The sequence below is a fragment of the Eufriesea mexicana genome, unplaced genomic scaffold, assembly GCF_001483705.2.
Source record: "Eufriesea mexicana isolate 0111107269 unplaced genomic scaffold, ASM148370v2 scaffold143, whole genome shotgun sequence".
NCBI classification, from domain to species: Eukaryota; Metazoa; Arthropoda; class Insecta; order Hymenoptera; family Apidae; genus Eufriesea; species Eufriesea mexicana.
In genome coordinates, this window is record NW_016908322.1 from 402,541 (window position 1) to 425,440 (window position 22,900).

Consider the following 22,900-nt stretch of genomic DNA (forward strand, 5'->3'; position numbering starts at 1 on the left):
TTGACCCCCGTTAAATTACCAGATACCAGGTATTCGAGGATGAAGGAGAGACCGGGCGGAAACGGGAGGAAAAAAGACGGCCGGGAGTAAAAACGCGATGAAAAAAGGGAATAAACGGAGGAACAGGAAGAGGGAACCCGGTCGTTCATCGACATTCGATGAAATTCCACAGCCGCGCGCTCACTTAGCGCGCCACGGTTATAAGTCACTCGCTCGTGTGTGGTCGATTAAGCGGCCGGGCCGAAGGTAAAGGGAAACGAGCCTTAAGATTGCATTTATTACCCGTGAATTCCGCAACCACCCCCTGATGGCGGGCTGGTACCGGGCCGAAATTGTCTTGGCGATGACCCAACCGGGCCGCCGCTCGAAAACGAGAAGATAATCGAGTCCACGCGAAGCGAGAGGAGAAGTTGAACGCTGCCGTGAGGAAAAGACAAGGTTCCACTGCGATCGTTTTCGAGAAGGAAGAATTTCTCTGCTTTCTCCTCTTTTCCTCTCTCTCTCTCTCCCTCTCTCTCTCTCTCTCTCTTGGCGATTCTACAGACCTGTTTTCAAGAAACGTCTCGATTCTCGGTGGGCCTTTTTTCTCTCTCTCCGACACGGGTAATATACCATTCCTTACACGGGCCACGAGACGAAATCGCGGATGGAAGGATGCTTCCCTGTCCTTTGATCATCCACGGTTCAAGTGAATCGCAGATGAAACCGTCTTGAGTGCTCGTTGCGCGTGCATGAACGATTCATTGCATCCTTTCGAATAATCGCCTATTTACGTGCTGTGTTTCTTACAGAGTAAGAGAAATCGAGTAACCGTACCTTTTCGGACATTCGAAGGCACTTGTCTGGGTAGATGGGATTCCTGCAGGCCGGGTGCAATCCTCGCGATCTCTGAAAAATTAAAGATAAAAATAATTAACATAAATACTCTTGATCTGGAATTAAACTTAAGTACATTTGACATAAAACGCCTCGTATAATATGGAGTTATTAGAAAAGGAAAACATTTCTCGTGGTAACGGTTATACCATTCCCCCCTGCATCCCGTGGCGCAAAAGCAACCTGTCCAGGCCAGACGAACAGCGAGCGAAACTCGCGGGAAGTTTTACAGACGACAAGCGGTCCTGGCGATAAAAGTACAGCGGAACCGCGACGTTGTTCGAATTTATCGTTTGGTCGGGCACGGAACGATAAAATCGCTTCGCTTCAATATCTATTTCGCAGCTTCATTATCGCGCTCGCAGCGTCGCCCCCGAGACGAGGCGGCTCTAATTTGCGCGGAGCGCGCCGATGTCCCTAGGGGCAGCGCCATTACAACTCCTCGGCAAGCAATTGCGGACCTTTGCCCAGAGCTCTTTAATAAAACGTTAATAATTTACGTAAAATATAAAGCAATTAACGGGCGAGCATGGCGGGGTGGAAAAAACGGAGAGGAAGGAACGGGGGAGAAAAAGGAAGAGGCGAACGATGTCTCTCGCTGAGGCCCTTCCCCGCTTGGTCCCTTTGGGATTCCCCGGAATTTACCGTCCGTGAATCCGAAGCTCGCCGTTTTCGGCGCGGATAAAGATGCCTAATTAGGAAGCTAGCGGCGGCTTCGAATATTAATAAACGATTTTATACGCCTGTTAACGAACAGGCGTTCTGCCACGACCGATAGGAAACCCTCGAGCTGTTTTTACCCAGCGACGCCATTGCACTTGCAGGATTAGGCTCTGCTGAGGGAAGACGCTGCAAGTTGTCGGTGCTAACGTCGGAACTTGGCTCCAGCCGAGTGTTCCCAGATCCGGAGTTTGCCCGATACTTGGTTTAAATTAACGTCTTACGTTTGCACGCGTAATTGAAAACGCGCCAACGGTGCGGTATAAACGGACCACCGTGTATAGGACGAGTTCAGTAACCGGGGAATGTAGAATTAAGAAACAAATTGCGCAGGGTAATTCTGAACTATTTATCTCACCCTTTATACCTCGGGGATTTAATACAAGGCGTAGGGATAATTTTCATATCGATATTATACCTCGGACTTGGCTTAAAAAATATGTTGAAAATTTTTATACGACGAAATAGAAAGAGCCGAAGATTTTCCGGGAAATATGGATAAATATACATATGTACATTTCTGTATTTCTTTTATTATAAGGATCACGAAGGTACTATGGATATTATCGGTATAATACTTGTTGCGAATCTGCGACTTATGGCAAATTCGTCATCTATTTAGGCAAATAGTAATCAGGATAATTAGACAGTGGGGGGAAGCAAGACCATTGCTCACGCCATTAGGCGTAACGAGTGAGTCAGCCTGCAAACGCGAGAAAGATTACGCGTATTTAAGTGTATTAAGAATATATCATGCGCCGTACAACCGTGTAATTTATTACCACACGTACGATTTCTACCGATCCCTTAACAGGAATCGCTGGCACACCTCGTGTATTATAATTTGTTCCACAGGTATGATCGCGGAAACTACTAGTTCCATCTCCGCGACTACTCGTTGCATCTCCCATAGAGAAAGATACTCGCTTAGTATTTATTTTCCCTCGAGTCGAGCCACTCGACTTAAACGACCCAGGACAAGCTCCATTGACTCGACGTAATCAAAGGAGAACGGGCCCGGCGAGAAAGCGTTTTCCCGCCGCTAGTAAATCAATCCTTTCCACTGTCGTCTGCCGGCAAAGGGCGCTCTGTCGTAAGTACCGAGCACGGGGCCAAAGGGGAGCCTCCAATTTGCGTTGAACCTCGACGATCGGGGCCGCCTATCCCCGTGGGTCGTGCGATTCGAAGCTCGTTGCCGGCGACGAGATCACCGCCGCGACGCCACGCGACGAGCCGAGATGAAAAGGCAATTAGCCGAATGAAAATGTAACACGAGACCGCACGTGACTACGAAACACGCGGGGGGTTGAACCGTGCCGTTCGGTTCGGCCCCCTCCCACTCGACGCCCATGGGGCGGAGGGGTGCGTGCGTGCGTGCGTGCAGCGTAATTGTCACTTTGTCAACGCGCTCCTCCTGACCCGAGGGCTTTTCGTCGGGCGTGAGAGAGAGTCACTTCTTCTAATTGACGCGAAGATTCGTCGTGCAAGATGCCAAGTGCCCCGGGGGTGGCGCCTGCACACGCCACGGATTACGGCGAGTGCCCTTCAGCGGGTGTCTCGATGTCCGTGCCCACTGAATTTAAATTTGCGCGAGTCTCGCGGCAGATGCATCGGTAGATTTGTATCTCTCGCGTATTCGGAATGTTATCTGGTACTAAGATAACAGTGCCCAATAACAACGCTGTTTTTTTATCTGTAATCTCCAATAGGTGACTCTAGTAGAGCTTACTTTCCTGAATGCGTAATCGAGATTGACTTATCAATCACAGTTTGAAAAAAATTGGAGTTTCGCTAAAAATTTATTATTAATAAGAAATTGTTTACAACGTGAAGTTATAATAAAACAGAAAAAATCAATAAATTATTGGCTATTATTTGAATTTATAGCGTACTTGTGTCAAAATGTACGTACAATTTGCAAACAGTATATAAATTATTACACTGATTGTTAATAACAAATTAATATTGTTAATAACAAACTGTTCGCAACGTATATTTATAGTGAAAGTGAAAAAATTAATAAATTATTGGCTATAAGAGCGTAAAATTAATAATTAATAAAACCAGGAAAGTTCGAAAATTTTCTATCGGGGTGGGGGGCTCGGTCGATCGGAGACTATATAAGGGACGCCGCTCCGATGCACGAGTCATTTGCCAGTTTGGCATCGGGAGTGTGACATATAAATTTTTCCGTGTGCGCGAGTGGGAATGGGTCCGAAGTGAGGTAGGGGCTAGCCACCACACCCACACCCCATCCCCTTAAACAATTTACTAATAATTTTTTTTATTTTCAGCTATTAATTATTTTTTTCTTTCAGATTTTAATCATTTTTTATTTTTCCAGGTTTTAATTATTTTTTTTTATTTCAGCTGTTATTTCTTCGTTTTTATTTATCTTTATTTGAACATTCGGATATTTCGTATAATATTCGAATGTATCATCGTTGGGTTATTTATGTCTCATCGCTGGGTTGTTCGTGTCACATCGTTGGGTTGATCGTTCCATTTAGACTATTTCTGTAGTTTCCTCTTCCTAATCCGTTTCCTTTCAGGTTTTGTTTTTGGATTTTATATTTATTTGACGATTCGAATATTTCGTATAACATTCGAACGTCTCATCGTTGGGTTCGTTAATTACCATCGTTGGGTTATTTATGTCTCACCATTGGATTATTTATTCCATTTCTTTGGTCTTAATGGTTTATATTCGTTTGGCTTTTATTATGTGTTAATAATCTCTTAATAATCTGTTTCAGCTTTTTAGGTTCTTCAAGACATCATTGGACGACGCGGGATGCGTGTGCGTTTAGACCTAAATAGACCTAAGTAGTTATAAGATAAGATAGAAGCCTAGACTAAGTCTCATGTGCGCGCTATTCGTTCAAAGGTAAGCCACCTAATTTGGAGCGAAATATATAAATCCTCTTATTCCCCTCGTTTAGCAAACAGAACATAATTGTTCTCGCGATAGTCGTGATTGTTCTTAAGTACCGACTAGCCTACGCGACGTGCTCTCGTGTACTCGATAAGTACATGCTTCGTAAGCCATCCTCACGACTCGTCTCCGACACTCATTTCCAGTCACTGTCAATCTCGTGATGCATCGGGTTCCAGGGTGACCCCCTCGAATCAGTGCGTCTTCTGACCTCGACCGGGCGGTCCGCTGCCTAAGTCGTACGCGACTGGGGCTCGGGCACATGCTGGCTGACGGACTAGTACCATCTACGGTTAGACCACAGGGATGATTAAGTTCTACCCCGTGTGGCTGGGATGCGAAGTGTCTGTCTTGGCCGGCAACCGCCTAGCTGGGCCCTCCTGTTGACACTAGAAGTTTCATTGGTTCAGGGACTATCCTTGGTCCACGTGTAAGTCTTGGCGAGTGCGACAGTGACTGGAATTGAGCTAGGCCCGATCGGGAGGGGGCCGAGGTATGAAGTTGTCTCTGTACACGGGAGTACATCGCCTAGGCTAGTCGGTCTTTCGAATAATCGCGAACTCGTTCGGGCGCGTCGCGATTTTCTATTAGCTCGCGTGTTTGATATTTCGTTCCCTATTTTTATGGGAACTTGAAAATATGTTAGCGTTGCGACAGTAGAGTTTCAGTATACCGAACCGAAACTCCTTTTGTAAGACACGAAATATAATAAAGTGTCAGTAGAGTCATTTTAACTTAATTCGCTGCAAGTTAGATTAGGGTACCTTTGATACAGGTAGCGCCAGCAGGCTGCGCCACTAGGGCGCATGTTGGGTCTCGATGCGTAGCTACCTCCGCGTGGTGAGACCTGGTAATTGGTATCGTTTTCCAAAGAGAAATCTTTGGAAAACGATACCAAGCTAAGAGCTACGCACTGAAGTTGAAGTATTAGTTATAAGTTATATATAAGTCAGTAATCAGTTTAAGATAGTTCATATCTATTGTAAATTTCCAAAGTTTCCTTGGAACCTACCTGTAATATTTTGTCGTTGTTGTTAGACTGCTACACTTGGTACTGGGATTAAGCGTAGGTACGGCACTGTCGTACAAAGTTGGCTACCTAAAAAATTTGGCAAATGGTATGTTTCTCATACTCGAATATTTCAAGAGCCACGTTTTCGTCTGGAATCGAAAGATCCGACGAGAGTTTGGTGGAAGGGGAAGAAGAAAAACGGAGAATACATTTCTTACCCCCGAAACACTCGCCAGTCACGTTCCATCTCGACTGAGTGTCCAAGAACAAGCACGATTTGAATCCCTCTCAGACAGTTGGCTGCCGTCGACTTGCCGACAGGAAATCCCGTGGAAACGCTTGACAGAGCGAGCGTTGCAAGCGGGAAGCCCGAAGATTCGGCAGTCCGTGGAAAGAACGAAATCAAGCGTGATGGAGCAGCGCTGTGTGCAATGTCAGTGAACGGGCACAAAGAGGCAACGTCGAAGTCGTTACCATAGTCCTTACAGTCCTTCCTTCTTCCTTCCTGTCGCCTCGTAACGATGTATTTCCCGCTATCGGTTTCTCGCGCGAACAATGCCTCGTGATCGTCGACGAAGGGTGGCCGCGGAGGAAACACACAGGGCTAAGTACTCACTCCTCCCTTCGTCTCTCTCCACCCACCTCGCGGGTGGAGCGAGGACCAAGGCAACAGGGTCGGATCAATTGAAGGTAATCCCTCGGGTAGAGTCTGCCGCTTCGCAGAGCATGAAATTCTTCCTGTCTCGTCGATGCACGCTCCTGCTCCAAGTGTCCTCTTCCCTTTTTCCTACTCCTCTTTCTTCTCCTCTCGCGTGTCTTCGTGTCCGCTGGCTGTGCGCTACTACATACACTTCACTCCGGTCACGTTTTCCGCGTTCAGATCCCACGTTTGATAATTTTCTAATTTTCTGATAGTTTTATACTATTCGCGTGAGCTACGAGTACAACGAACACCACGGTATATACACCAGGGTCCATTTCAGCGTCCACGGGCGAGACTAGAGCTTGTGATTTCAGGTGGAAATCTGAGATACCAGGGTATGCAAAATTTACCCGGCAGCTCGGGTATCTCGCGGGGCACCCGAATACACGAGGCAGTCGAAATTTTCGATATTTTCCAGGATTACTCTGTTATTTATACATTGGCAGACAGCTTTCAATTTTTCAAAGAAGATAACCTTCGCGTAACTCTGTTTAAACTAGAAACTCTTCCCCAATTTCGGCTCTCGCGTCGTGAATCTCAACTATCTCGCGTATGTCATGCATCCCTCGAGATACGGGGATATCCAGGTAATTTGTGTTTACGGGAGTATCGCACGGGTAACCTGGATACCCGAGTATCTCTTAAGCAAGAGCCCTAGTCGAAACCGAATCCGGACGATCGGTTAAGCGATTTCCTGTTCGAAACGATGGCAAAAGATCGATGTCGAGTTTCATCCGATTAGAACCGAGTCAATTCCAACAGTTGGTAAGAATAACAAACGAATGCTAAAGAAAATGTAAAAATTCGTACACTACAGAGAATACTACCCTGCGTAGTCTTCCTCCTCGATCATCCGATACAACCAAAGTTCGCAATTCCGACCCGCAACGTCGTAATCCTCGCGATGCCAAAGTTCCGAACTACCATTCGCCATCCTCAACAAGGAAAACTCGGAGGATCTTTGGTGGAGTACCGCCTCTTCAACTTCGGTGCTGAACTGTTCTTCGTCGACCTTTCTTGCTCGATCCTGAAAGCTACTGGCCGGAACTACCGAGAAACCAGCGAACGATCTCATCGAAAGAACTTGCTCCCCCAACTTCCTGCTTCGTGACATTCTGACGAAACCTCGGACAATTTCGAAAACCGACCACGAGCCAGCGAAGCCGTCTGTTCTGGTTGCACCGTGGCACATCTTAATCGCCCCCTGCACCCTCTCCATCGCCGCTGCAACTAGCTGGAAGGACGCGTAGCCCTGACTCGAGCCAATTACACCGGCAGTCGCGCGATTGAATTTCGCGCGGGGGCGAGGGTAGCAGCGCCGCGACGCGAGTATCGATTATCGATCGGCCCAGCGTGACTGGCGTTCCTCTCCGCGAGCTGGTCACTCTCCAGACAATTTCCTGCCGATACAGGCCAGGAACCAATCGCTAATCCGGCGAGCTTTTCGACGAGCAGGGAGTTGGGAGGCAATCGCGATTACGAGCGAGTCCCCGGCTGGTGTTCCAGTTTACCGGCGACCCCGGCCTCTGTGTTCCCGCTTCTAATTGAACGATACCGCGCGTATACGTACGTGTACGCGTATCGTAGTTCACCGGGGCTGTTTGAGGTCGTAATTGAGCGGCGCGCGCGGACCCCGCTTCGTCGTTCCAGCTAATTGTAAGTAATACCGGGAAGCGGTTAACCGCGCTGCCAATTTATTAGAAGTTCGTGGATCTGTAACGGCTTAATGCCGCGCCCGCGGCCGCTCTTTAAACGACTTTGGCCCGTATTCAGAACGCGTTGTTCCGCGATACGAGCGTTCTCTCTAACTGGATTTCTTTTTCCCTGGGACCCCCGCGCGCCCTTGCAGCGCGCCGAGTTTAGCGCGCGAGTTTAAACGGCAATTAGGGATTCGCGTAACAAGTGCACCGTTCCAGTCGCTCTCGTGCCCCGGGGTACGAGCAAACCGCGTTAAAAACGCGAGTAAGGAGCCTGGGTTTTCGCACAGACGTGTCTCGAATGTGCCTCCACGGCACCGCGGATCGCTAATCTCTCCAGGGTGTTCTCTGCCAGCTGGTAGTCTCGAGGTTCGTCTTCTAGACGTGGAAAAGTACCATGTCTCTCTAATTTTCGAATACTCGTTTACACGGTTCGTCGAGGTTCGAAGTTATTCTCGGGATCGCAGGTAAGTCGGCTTGGTGCCTGGACTTGGAGAACCGTCTCGATTACTTTGCACGGAGAAAAAGAAGAATCGCACGCGAGCGAGTCGATGCATCATCGCGGCGTTAAAGGGCTGCTATTTTTCTCCCATCGCCGGTACATCGATGCCGCTCGGGGGCTACAATTTTTCTCGCGACGAGGCAACGAAGCCACGGCCGACGCTCGCGTACTCTTTATCGGCACGCCGAAATTGATCGTCGCCGATTTTTCTCCCGAAGACGAGGCGGCGTGGTCGACGAAACAAAGAGGAAGAACCGCAACGGAGCGAGCGGGTAGGACGAAGACAAAGCGGAAACGAGGCGAGGAGCGCGCCGCCATGCAGCGTCGGTCGAACGAGTATCGACGATCGGTCGCGTGGGCGAGCCCGCGCCTCTTTTCGACCCGCTGTACTCGCGTCGCATTGTTTCTGACAGCCGAGATTTATATTTGCCGCCAGGGCCGACCACTTTTTCTCCCGATTGGGCTCATTGTCCGTGGCGACGATCGTGATTAAGAGTCGCGTTAACGAGCCGCATTGAATCGGAACCCGTGCACCGATCCAGGCGTTTGTTTCGCCGGGCCACCGGCCAGATTCATTGCACTTATACGCGTTACACGCGCCGCAGACCGGAAGGAACCGCTTCTGCGGCTGTTGCCGCGCGCCGCCGTGTCCCGATGTTCCGCCGCTCGATCTCGTACGATGCGGCCATTGAATTCCAGTGATTTGTGCATCGGCCGGGCGGTTCTTTTCGAGCCCGATTTTGGCCCCGGTGCTAGGTATATGTATCGCGTTATTCGTGTATAGAGGATTAATGGGATAGAGGGGTTCGAGTTCCGGCTGGAAGGGTTGAACCAGCCTTTACGTACTCGCCGAATCGAATTTTTACAACTTTGCGCAAATGCGACAGCCATCTGTGGAGAAATGATAATCTATTTATTTCGAAATGAAACCAATATCGAAGTGGACCGGAATTAACCCTTTGCTCTCGACGATTTTTTGGCTAAAGAAGGGTACGAGTTGAAAAATTTTCTGTTATAAAGCTGATGATACTTTTCGAGCAGTAAGTAAGAAATCATATAATAATTAACACGTAGAGATATTTAATTTCGATACCTCGTATACTGCTACGTTATTTTAAATTTGATATATTAATTAATATCGGGCTTCGAAATTTTATCAAATGGCGACTGAAGGGCGTCTCTCGAGTGCAGAGGGTTAAACGATATTATGTAATAAAGAAGCGAATGTTATTCGTGGTATCTGAAATACCCAAACTTATCGATTCAAATTAACCACTGCGCCGGGTAGAAATTCACAGATACGTGGTGCCAGAACGGTTCAGTGTTTCTGTGACAATTTCTGTGTATACCACGGGGTTGTGGATTCTGCGATAAAAGCATTACGACGTGCGTGGCACGTCTTTCCAGCGCAAGTGATTAAAGAAGCAGTTAACAAAATATAGAAGCGCATTTTTTCCCTAATATTCGTCTCCAATTAAGAGCGAGATATTTCTACCTTAAGCCTGGAAAATTAGCTCCAGCTTGGAAAACCAGCAACCACCAGACGCGCGTCGTCGCTCATGCCACCGTTTACGCGGCCATTGATCCAGGAAACGGGACAAGCCTGACCCGAAAATTTCCCTCATAATTCAGAGTGAATGGCGTTAATTAAACGCCAGGCTTCCTTAACGAGATAACCGATACGACTAAGCGTGAAAAGAAGGAACGTCTAAAGGAAGAAGGGCCGACCGCACGAAACGATACCGTGCACGGGGTGTCGATGAACAGGGCAGCTTCACGGGCACGTGTGGTTCGAATTACGCCTCCCCGTGCGGACTTCCGGCGAGAACAAGCGGGAAGTGTCTCGAGCGTGGCGCCAACGCACGATAACATCGAGTGCATCGCACGTGTTTTCGTTTTACGTGTTGTACTCGGGCCCAACCTCCAAGAATATCCGAGAGTTAAACGCGCGCGACGCTATCGCGAGACGTCGAGCAGTTTTCCACCTCTGCGCGGGTCATACTCCGTTTCTTCGTTTCTCCGTCGCTTTTTCGACACCTGCTTGAGAAATTCGCGGTTCGCGGAGGGAAACGAGCGAATTTCCGACCGTCGACCGACGCAGCCGCGAACTTATCGAGTATGCATAAAGAACACGGATGTTCGGGAGACCACGGTTTTCGCGAAATTCAACCCCGTCGTGAAAGTTTGATTATTACCTTAGGCATCGGACTCGCTCGGCGAGTCTGTTAAATACTCGAGGGAGCGACCAACCCTTGGCCGCGAGTGAGACCGTGGAAATATGAAACGGCACGAACAACGAAAAAATGGCCGGTGAAGCTGGACGAAAGTGACCAAAAGCGAGGGTGGACTTTTTATTTCTGCAAGCCGGAGTCGATAGAAATTCGCTAACGAAATAACGAGAATCGGATCGCGACGGACGTATCTATTTCCAAAAACATTCGCGATAGAATCTGCGTGTATATATCTTCTCCCCAAAAAATGCTCACGATCGGACAAGTTTATCTTTATTCGAGGTGCGCGCGATGATAAATTTCGATACACCGAAAAACTATAAATCAGCGCGTAACAACCGGTAAAAATAATTCAAAAAGTAGCAAACGTTCGGTCATGAATCACGCGGACCCTTCTAAATCGCCGAAACGCCGGATTTCGTCCACGTTTAACCGCCGCTCGATGTCTCCATTTTTCAAAAAAACGCATTTTTGTCATCGGCTATGGCGAAAACAGGAAAAAGAGAAAAAGGAAAAAGAGAAATAGAGGAGGGGGCGAAGTGAAAAGAGAGAGGTGGGGGGAAAAAAGGAACGCAGAGCGTTTCACGCGCGGTTTTACACGGAGCATTGTTTTATTCAACGTTCCCGCTGACAGAACGCGACGACCATCGTCGAAGAATTTAACGACGCCGAGCGTTTTTGTCGCCGTCATCGGGCGTCCCTTTCGGGCGTGTGAGCGGTCGCGCGCGGCAACGACCCAACGAGGAAATCGTCGTCGTCGTGGTTCGATTTCCATGACAACGGGACGCGAGCGGGCTTGAATGCACGTCGTTTAGGGGCGATCGACAGGCCTGTGGCCTCTCCATATTCAACGAGCGAAATTCCCGGCCTCTTCGTCACCGCGACGATCCATCGTCGACTCCTTAACGTCGATCCTGCTGCAGGAGCCGGCAGCGGGGCTTTGTCGTCGCGACAATGGCCTCCCAGGATTTCCAACTTCGTTCTTGTTCGTGCGACGAATTATTCTACGTCCCGGGGAATACTTACGCGCCGGGGTCGCGCGGGTCGGAATCGAACGATCGATCAAGAATTTAATAATGAGTCGCGTCGAGCAAAGTGTCTCACGGAAACCTGTTTTTTAAACTTTATTCTTCTCCTCTAGATTCTCCTACTGCGATCTAGACAGCGGCGGATCGCAAGATTAACCCTTTCCCGTGTCATTTAGCTTGACGAAATCCGGGCCCAAACGGTAGGCGTCAACTGCTTCGTAACAGAGATTATAAGAATCGCGAACAACTCTCGCGGCATATTAACCCTTTGCACTCGGCGATTTTTTCGTTATAGGAAAATAGTAATTCGAAGACTTTCTGCCATAAAGTGTAGGATATTTTTAAAATGGTAAATAAGAAATCGTATGCAAATTACTAAGTAGAATTATTTTATTTCCACAAATTTGGTATATTAATTAACACCGATCATAAGAATCTGATTAAATGGTGACTGAGAGTCACCTTTCGAGTGCAAAGAGTTAATAGGAACTAAAACTCAATCAAGATCGTAAGTGGCAAAATATTCCGTGAAGTTTACGTTTGGCCCGATTTGCTATCCACGAGTCTGGCTCGTGATATTCACGTTTGGGCCGACTTTCTGTTCGCTAGTCTAGCTTCGAATAATCATCTTTGGGCCAATACCTTCGTCACGAGTCTGACTCGTTAACCCCTTCGCCTCGAGCACCGCTTATAGATGACATCCACGCGATGACTCCTGGGTATCTGGCATCCAAATGATGCGTATACAAGTACAATCCGTATACGATTGTTTTATTCAGCGCAGTTGTTATTTAAGACATGAGCAGACGTACAGAAATATACAGAAACCACACGCACTGTGCATATTTCTGGCGCGCACTTGCGTTCGGTGACGGTACTTCGACGGACAGAACTGCCGAAGCGAAGGGGTTAAAGCACGGGAAGGGGTTAATCGCGAGGATTATTGGTGTCTTTTTGGAATCGAAAACTTCGATTTATTCGAAGAATTTTTACATCCTGTTACTTTGGTACGCGGTAATATTTTCTCAAGGAGAAATAAGCTTGAGAATACCGGTTCTATAAATATCAGATTGGCATACATTACACGCGCGATTATTGCGGTACCTTGGTCGAGGAGAGCGCGGTGTGCAGGTGATCAAAGGAGATCGCAGACGGCAATTAAGTGGAATTCAGCGGGATCTTGGGACGCGGAGCCGGGGCTCGGAAGTGACAAAAAGCAGAGAGGGCGGCGATTAGCAGAAGTGGCGGGCTGGTTCGCCGTTATCCTTCGCCCCGGCCGGGGCCTTCCGGGCCGGAACGAACTTAATCCGGTAATCTACTTTCCCGTGGAAATCACGTTCGCAATCAGGCCGGCGAGCATATCAAAAAGCTTCGCGCGTGAACGACTCGCCGAGCAATTATATTTCCATCCGCCCCCGTTTTTCCGCCGCCGTTCTCGCGGGTCGAGCGTGTCCTTATCCCCGCGACTTTGCCTTTTTTCCCTCGCTCGCCCTCCGCCGGCCACCGAGATCCGTTTTTCCCGCGAGTCAGCCGAAATCTAACGAGTTCTGCCCGGAAAACCCCGTCGTTCTCCACGGTCCTGCTGTCTCACCGTGGTTTCTCCCCGCGATTTCCGCCTGGCTGCTGCCAACCGGATATTCCTTGGATCACTGACCCCTTTTCGAAGTAGAAGAACGATAACGACGTGTCACGGAAAATATTCTACGTGATACCGGAGGTGCAATGTTTCTAGAAACTCGGCAGAAGCGTACGACTCGGTTAAACGCGCTCGGGAAGCAACTATCGAATGCTCAACGGGATTGCTAACAATGTCTGGCTAATTACCTTATAGCCGGACGAGTGGATGGCCCGGAAGAGTCTAGAGGATCCACGACGGAAATAGACGAAGTGCGGCACTCCAATTAAGTGAAAGAGAGCCACGTCGTTGCGTCGAGAATCGCGCACCTCACCCTCCCTCGTTACTCCGCGTCTCTCTTCTCCTGAAAACGTATTATTTCGGCAACTTTAAACATCGACTGTCCCGAAACGTTCGTTATGCCGGCTCCCTCTGTGTCTTCCTTTCGTTCCATCCCCTTTGCTTTAATTCGAGGGTGGTCCACGATAAATTAGAGGCGTCGTTCATTAAAACGAGACCGCGCGTCCGCGAGTTTTATCGCCTGGTCCGAAGGGGTGCAGCGGCTCCACGCCGCCATTGTCGTCGCGGTGACTTTCGCGAAATTTCGTAAATCGTAACCCCCCTTTGCGATCGTTAGCGCGCCGCCGACCAAAGGGTTGCACCGGCCGCCGAACCCCGTCCAGCGTACGGCAACTTGTTAATTGCCGATATAAACAGGGTTGTTTCCGGCCAGAGGCGCCGGCAACTCCATGTTCTCCCTGCTCCTCCACTCCAAATTCTCTCTCGCGGCTAACCCCGTGTGCATGCTCTTTTATTGCGCCAATAGCGACGCGGTTTACAACGGCTGCTGATGAGCGACGATGGGGGACGTTCGATTTCTCGCGCGATCCCGTAGAATGCGTAATCCGCTCGTAAAGTCGACGCGAAAAGGGGATCGATTTTCGTTCAAGGCGATCCCCGATACCGGCCACGGTTAACAGCCCAGCGTAAAGTTCGCCCGGAGCTCGTCGACGGGTCGATTCTCAACGCGGACGAGTTGATTGAACGAGTCACGCCGCTCCAGAGAAACCGCGTCTCGCTCTCGGTGATACGCGTACTCGAAACCGAGAGATCTCGATCGCGTGGGAGGCGGATCGAAGGTTGGAGATCGTTGATGAGAGAAGAAAGGGAATTTGCAGTTTCGCGGTGATGGTCTTGCGTGTTATGGGACAAAGGTGAGCGCTGTTCCACGCCAAGGTGAGAGAATACGAGATGACGGCGAGTCGAAGGAATGTCAGATGTGTGAAACAAGCACGATAATAAAATATCGAACCGGAGATTAATTTCTCCGGGATCAGAAATCTATGCTTTGCCATGCTCGATAATACACCGGTAACCAAAGCCACGCTATTACCACGAGTTCCGGGTGTTGCGCCCAGAACACTGCAACTCTCACGGTGAGAGTTTAGTGGGGTTGTAAGGCCCGCTTACGCGGTTGCGACAATGTTGCTGGGATGCGGCCTACTCTAAGTTAACCTCTTAGGCACGGCTGAATTTTGCGCGAGGCTGTTTCTCTGCTCGACAGAGTTTAACGCGAATTACGAGTAAATAATACAGCACTGCATACCTAACACTGGCGTACCAAAAACAAAGACAGCATATTCTGTCTGCGTATTGTTAACATTGTTATAAAACGTTGCTAAGGCGAAAGGGTGTGAAACAAAAGATACGAAAATGATCGTTTAATTCAAACGGAGAGCGATTGAGCCACTAGAGTAAGCCACTATAGTGGCTCATCGTTTGGATAGATGATATCCACGAAAGCTACTATAGTGGCGCAACGTGCCTAAGACATTAATAGAGCTAGACTTGGTTAGAGGTGAACTAAAGAGTTCTGATGAGTCTGTCTTGACTGTCCGCTGTCTCGGTGGTTTTATAAATTTGGTGTATCTACTGATAGGTGAAATGTAAATGGTGGGCGCGTGTTCTTCTATTGGTCGTGAATAATAATGGGGGTGTGTGGTAGCCTCGGCGTCTTTCGATGGTGATAGAAGTTTAAACAATTTGGGCTCTTATGCCTATCATCATACGGGTGATTTATTGATCCTTGCTAAAGTTCAGTCAAATGATGACTGGCAAGAACATAACAGTCCTCCATTTAATTTAGGACGTGCGGTCCCAGGTCTACAACACCGGGGAAATGAAAAATTTTTGAAAGGAAAATTAAAAGCCCGGTTGCCTGAGAAATTATTTCAACCCCGACTTTAAATCAATGCCAGAATCGATAGACGCAGATGCGAAGCACATAAACCGTGGTAATTATTCGATGACTTATCCGGGAAAAATAAATTATTTGGGAAAAAGAACGCAAAGGAATTCACGATGCATATCCAGCGCGGATTTTCAAAAAACCAGCCATCCCACTCGAAACGCGTAATATTGGAACGGAAGCGACCCAGGACCACGCATACAGGCGAAAAATTACACCAGCATCGGCATCCGGCGTGCACCATGCGAATAGAAATTCAATCGCCGCGTTGACGCGGAACCAAGCAGGATTTAACCGCGGAGGGTTAAAGTGCGCGGGCAAAAAAAAGAGCCCCTTTCGCGGCTGGGTGAAATTAAAAATTTATCTGGAAATCGCGGGCTCGAGAACCGAGGCCGGAACGGCCGCCTGCATCAAGATAGCCGTGCGGTAATTCGAATTTCAAACAGTCTGGCGAATTTCCATTGTGCCCGCAACGGGCGACGTATGTAATTGCTACGCTCGGCTATCCGTAACTGGCTTGTTGCTGCGTCGCTGATTGGACAGCTCGGCCGCCGCCGGCCGTTTCGCCCTATTACAACGAGACACCGAACGATACCGCCGCGAGGAAAATCGAATTCTTCCGGTTCACCACTGGACCTCGTTATGTCTCAAACGAGATTCCTCCGCTACGCCCCCTCCCGCCCCGCTAATTTCCCTAACCGACGCTAATCGACTCGCGTGCACGGCTACCGGATTTAATCGACTTTAACCCGCTTCCTCCTGATTCCTTTAATCGATGCACCGGATCGAGCTAATTCTTCGATCCGTTGTCAGTTCCATCCACATCCGTCTCTCGTCCGTTCCTGCCGAAGGTACAACTCGAGATCGAGGGGGAAACTGGACTCGTGATATTTTTCAACATATTCGTCTCTTTGGAAAAATTAAAATTTTCAATGTCGCGTGACCGTCGTACCAAGCCCGAGGCAACAACCTCCGCTGTCGGTATATAAATCCACTAGCGATTAATACGACGATTTACGAGCGTCGTATCGTTTCGCAAGCAAGCACGAGTTGTCTATCCCGGCTAAGAATTTTTAATCGAGGCGATGAAAACGGGATCACGATATCTGAAACGAGCGCCTCGACAGGAAGGAAGAAAAGAAAGATCGATGCTCGAGCTGCCATAAACCCTTTGCTCGACAGGGATCACGAGGCTCGGCAGAATGTCGCCGACGCGGTGCGACGTCGAGGGGAAAAATGTTCGTCGTCGCGGAAGTTCGACGCGCTTTCACGCCCTTCAACCTCCGCTCTGGCGGACGGCGAAAAACAAGCTTCGGAATTTCGTTCGTTCGCAAGGAACAGCGACGCGAACTTCTCCCCTTTAATCCGTATCTCGCGTTCACGCCTCGATTGCCAAGCTACGCGGCATAGTTATTAAGGGAAACTTTCCCCTCTCGCGATTTTCTCCACCGCAACGATCGATCGTTCCTGTCGCTGTTCAATGCCGTCGTGATCGCGTCGGCTTCTTCTCGCGCGAGTGGCGCGAGGGCTCGGGATCCCTCGCAGCGGCGTCTATCGCCTGGCACCGGTGCGTTTCCGCCTGCTTCGGTGTCTCCAAACTTTCCAACGTCTCAGGCAGACCGTGAAATCTGTCCCGACGAAAATTTCCAGTAATTCGCCCGCGGAACGTCTACGTCGATCGAGCGGAGGCGCGGCCAGACAATAGGCCGTATAATAGAATTCGTAAATCGCCACGATAATTCCGTATCCGGGAGGCCATGGCGAATTTCCGCGAACGGAAGACTTTGCGCGTCGGGGAGGGGAATTCGTAAATCGCCGCGATAATTCCGTATCCGGGAGGCCATGGCGAATTTCCGCGAACGGAAGACTTTGCGCGTCGGGGAGTTGGAAACGTTTCGGGTTTCGCGTGTTCTTGCACGTAGAAATAGAAACTCGAACCTGCCACGCTGGATGGACTGCGATAAACGCGAATTATCTTGCCTCGAACCGAGTTCCCCTACGAGTTCGAAATAAATGGGGATATTCTTCTTGCATCTATATACGCGTATCGCGAGCTAATCGTTATTTAATAGCAACGATGTCGACGTTTTTCCTCACGCGCTACCAGGTTTTGCATGGAATATCCATAATATTAATTCGAAATTTCCTTCTCCTTCGCGGAAAGGATCAGACGGTGTAATTATCGCGATACGGCAACGACGATATTAATAAATTTATTTCGCATTTCGAGGTGCGCGCGATAAAAGGAAAAGGTACGAAATGTAAACGGATCTAATAACAACAATGTTAATAAAATTTCCCACTGCACGATGTCAACGGAAAGTTCGAAATTAAAACGTACGGACAACGCGTGCAGGTATCATGTGATCTAACAACGATGTAAACAAAATGCTTTATCAGATACACGCGTTACAAGGTACGAAACGAAGGGAAGAGCCAATATAACCGAGTGATATTCAGCCGTCCCGTTGTTCTTAAATTCAAAGCAGAAAACTCATATTCCAACTGATATTGCCGTACGAAGCGAATGACAAACAGCGAACAGCGGGCAAGCCCAGGTGGAGCAAACGATCTCGAATCGACGTGTGTGGCCGAGGGATCGAACTATCACGCGTGGCGCGCGCATCGGGCCTCTAATAAACGGCACGGAATTGATATTTCAAGATCCCAGCCGGGATACACGGCCGATCTCGGCGGTCCACGACACGGCCGCAATAAATACTCGTAAAGTCTCCGGCAATGATAGGCCAGCGCTCGACCCACTTGCGAGTCGACCGATGCTGTTGCGCTGAAACGAGGCAAGTAGAGACCCAACTCCCCCGCGACCTTCGACCTCCGCCTCTCGTAACCGGTTCGACTCGCGAGCAACGTCTCCTCGTCGCGGATACGCTGCGCAACAACGGGCGTGCCGAAGCCACGAGATCTCCCGTGGGAACGGGGGTGAGCGGAAGATCCCGGAACGAAGTGGAAGCAAGTCGAAGGAAGGGCGCCATCAGAGCGACATCACCGGAAGCTGGACCTCGGATGAAGTTGGAAGCTTTTTCAGACGCGGTCGCGAGACGATTTCCACCACGGCGTGTGCAAGCGACACGGGGCCGGGAAGTTTGCCGCGAGTTGGTCGCTGGAAAATTGCGGGGGTTGCGAGAGAGGTGGAGCGTGTCTCTCGTTTGGAAGTTGCGATTACCACCAGCATCCCTTCGCCATTTTTCGTCGCTTCTCCGTGTGTCTCGTTTCTTTCGTCACGGCGAATTCCCGCTGCGTCTCGTTCCTCATCCCGAGAGCAGCTCCCGATCCGTACCGGAGAAGGAAACAAAGTTTACAGGGAGTCGGAGCCAACCCTCGCAGCTTCCGATCCTCTCTCTCTCTCTCTCTCTCTCTCGCGCGCGCGCGCGCTTGGCGCTGACTGCGTAAAAAGGTTTCGGTGAAACTGTGAAAAACGTGATTAAACGACCGGGGACAATGTAGCCGTTCGTTCGACCTGCACTCCATTGAAGAAACTTTGCCAACTCCTTTTTTACTTTCGAGTCCACCTCGGACTCCGCTGCGCCGGTAATTTAAACGTCACCGCTGCCACCGATCTGTTCCAGGCTGCTGGATTTCTTTGTCCCAGCGCCTCGTTATATTCGCTCCCTCGATTTCGCGTGTTCGTTCGATTCGTCGGGGGTTATTGTCGCTATAAATTGGGAATCGAGAGGTCGGAGCAACGCTCCGTTTAATTCCGCCAGACGACGGGGTGAACGTTCCATTTCGCGTTAGAAATTAAAGATCTCTAATTTCTGTTCCAACTCCGAGCCGCGTTATACCCGGGGTTGCGATATTTCCAACGTTCGTTCTTACCGACTCACCCCGTACGAGTATCGCGTGACGTCGAAACTCGTTTATTTCGCGATTCACGGTGAAAAAGAGAGAAAGGAATAAAGGGAGGAACAAAAGCAAAGGGCGGAAACGGGAAAGGAGGGTACGGGACGAATTAAAAAGCACGGAGCATAGCTTTTCTCTGAGAAAAATTCATCCTCCGCTCTTTCAATATCCCACGATCGAATACCCCGCGTGCACGGGGCTCGGTTTGGAAATAGTCGAACGCTTTTAGTCGGACGAAGGCAGTGGAGGCCGAACGGGTAACAGTTGTTCCATTAAAACGATTTGGTACTCGAGCGGCGCGGTGAGTCAGCCTGCTACGTTGGTTCTTTCGTTCTCGAGAGCCACTCGAGAGAGACTCGCCTCTCCGTGTAATTAATTCGCCGTGAAATGCTACATTAATTCGTAATGGGCCATGTGTCGTGTATACCAGGTACCCCGGCTCGCTTACAAGTGTGCCGGATACTGCGCGCGTATTAATTGTTTCCCGCCCCGCGCGGAACACGCGGCGAGGATGCATGCAGCAGCGGCTCCGACCCTTTCCTCCGACGCGAAAATCGATGTTGTCTCGCTGGAAAATCGATCCTGTTCGCTAGTCGTAACTCGCATGCACCGGCGATTAATCCGCCGAGTGATCACTCGCGATCGATCGATCGATCGATACGAACGAAATTGCTAGATCTCGAGGACGCAGGATTGAAAATGTCGCTATTCGAACGTTCGCGCGTCGAAGAAGCCTGGTCGAAAATAGAACCGTGTCTCGTCTTAGAGGGCTAACGAATGTTTCGCTTCACGAGGAACCATAAAACGCGCCCCGTTGATGAAGATCATCGCGCTGGAATCTACGAGACGCGACTTTAACGAGACGCGGGAGAATTACGTCCGTCGCGCGCTATTCGCAGCGAGCAAAAAATATATCGTCGGCGGGAGGGGAGGGGGTCTGCAGGGCAGGGGAGGAAAAAAAAAAACGACCGAACACGACCGCTAAATTTCGGCAAAACGAAATCTCGTAGGTCGTGTATCGCGCGCTGCAACCCTCGCCCCGTTTCTCGTTCGATTTATGACGCAATCAGATACCATGGCGCGCGGAACTGACCATAAAACATGGGAAACTACGTTGTCACCCAGTGGTCGTACAGTCCCCGTTAGAAATCGCTTTTTTCCACCCCCACCACGACCGCGACGAAAGTACGCGCGTGTGGTACCGCGACAGAGGTTATTAATCGCGGCTAAACATTATTCGAAGCGGATAACGTCGACCGACGCGCGGTGACACATTGAATTTCCGCTCGAATCGCTCTCCGCTCGGCGACGTCGCGTCGCGACGCATAGCCGCGGCCGTGACGCGCGGGGTTCTTATGAAAATTTTCATGAAAAATTCTCGTTATGGCTCGCGACCGACGTTTCCACGCTGGCGACGTTTTTCCGGAGATCAAAACGATATTTGGAACACGGGGACGCATCGTCGTGCGCGCAATACGGTGTCCATGACGGACCGCCATGTTAATTCCGACGTGAACTCGGTGCGCGACTCTTTCAACTTTCATTTCACTCGCGGTCGGACGTGGCTCGTTGAAGAGAGGTCCGGCTGACGAAGGGAGAAGAACAGCGGTGTAAAAGGGTAGAGGAGGACGGAAAAACCGGGGCAATATTTAAAAACCGAGTCTCGCGAGTGGACGAGCGAACGATATCTCGTTTCCGGGCAACTATTCCCTGGCTACGGTAAAAGCGTATTATGAAGCGGGACCGCGGCGAGATCGCGGTGAATTCTGGCGGCAAAATTCCGACCACGGCGAACGTCGCGTTTTCCTCGGGATTTTTCCGCAACCGTCTATCGGAGTTCAACGAAACGAACCGAATAAAACAACGTACGACGAAGGAAACCGAACTTGCCCGATAGAAAGGAAAATTAATAGAAAACTGATAGAAAGGGAGAGAAATAGAGAAAAGAAGGAAACTCGAAAGGAAAGAAAGAGAAAAATGGAAGGAAATAGAGGTAACAGAGACACGGATGGACAGCGCGTGCAGCGTCACCGAGTTTTTAATTCGATCGGGGCCGCGAGTCACGACGGGGTGGCCGGGCGCCAACTGAAAATCCATAAACCCCCGCAGTTCTGATCGCAGTTTTGCCGCGCGTGTCGGCGGATGAACAACGATCGGCGGTGGTGGCTGCCTCGCGCCATGAAAACCGAGAGAAAGAGGGAGCCAGCGGACGCCACCGCCGCTAACCGAAAATCGAATTATTGCCCTACGGGCGATAAACGTCCGTTAGAACGGCGCGCTCGTTTCGATTTCGATTAATCGAGCAAGGCGCCTGGCCGGACGACCGGCAGGACGCGGCCAGGAGGGACGAGGACGGAGTCGCGCGCGGAGATGGATGAACAGATAGAGACACCGGGCAGAGATGGACGCGCGAAGAGAGAATGGGACGATGGCGCCACCGTGCCCACTAAACTGCAATGGACTGCGGCACCGACCGAATTACGCTGTTTTATAGCTTTTCAATATCGTCCGTCTCACTTTCCGGCTCGTTCGGTAACGCGTCTCTTCTCGCGATTCACGGGACGCGATAGCTTCGAGGGGGTCTCCCACTTAGCTTCTTCCCGTTCCTTCGGTAATCGTACCAGATTTCGTCGTTTCCTCGTGGAAAATGAGCCAGCCTTTTTTCTCCCCCCCAGGCGTTTACCTCGACCTCTTCTCTCTTTTCTGCCATCCGCCGCTATCGAATCCTCCGGGGAAGCTCGTTTCACCTGACTGCTATCTGTTCCTCGCGCCGCGTCCTACCCTCGTCCCATCGCGACTTCGATGGATATTGAATCGACACTCTTCCGCGTTACCGCCTCCACGACGTCGTTCCCATGCAAAACGAACCCGCTTCCGGTATTAATGGCCCTCTCCACCGCACCCCAGGAATTTAGTCGTACGACTTATTACGTATACATGCGACACGCCGAGCGCGAGATAGCTGCGATCCTCCTCGCTGTTGCCTCCAGTGGAGGCAGTTACGGAAATTGTTCGAGTTTCCAGCGCCGCTTCCATCGTGGCCCGCCTCTAACGATCGCGGCCTCTTTCTTCTACTTCCGGTTCTTGCTGCAACTCCGTCCCGCGTTCCGCGTACACGAAAGGAGTATACACGCAGACTGCGGCAGCCAACCAGCCAAACTTCGCTGCGAGCCGGGCTCGTTCGATTACTCGGGATAGCATCGCTTCAATCACGGCGAGGATAATCCCCATTACTCTCCATCACCTCTATCAAACAACGAAATCAGCCAGACGCAACGCAGCGATTAATCTGCCAGCGATTCTCGCGCCCCTCTCCGCCGCCTTCCGCATTACCGGCGGAGGAATCGTCAGGAGAAGCCGTCTCTATTTGTCTTTCATTTGAAACAAAATCTCGCGCCGGGGGCCCGGTTATTTATTTTCAATTTAACGAATCGACGTTTTCCCTCGGCAACAGCGGCGCGACGAGGGAGGG

The 22,900-nt window shown here is 50.1% G+C and overlaps 1 protein-coding gene across 1 annotated transcript in view; it reads right to left on the minus strand.

The window, feature by feature from the left end:
- Positions 1 to 22,900, minus strand: part of LOC108555176 (uncharacterized) — a 71,190-nt gene that overhangs the window by 26,552 nt on the left and 21,738 nt on the right. Inside the window, exon 2 of the mRNA XM_017910723.1 lies at positions 817 to 888. Within this exon, the coding sequence (XP_017766212.1) occupies positions 817 to 888 (72 nt within the window). The remainder of the gene's footprint in view (positions 1 to 816; positions 889 to 22,900) is intronic.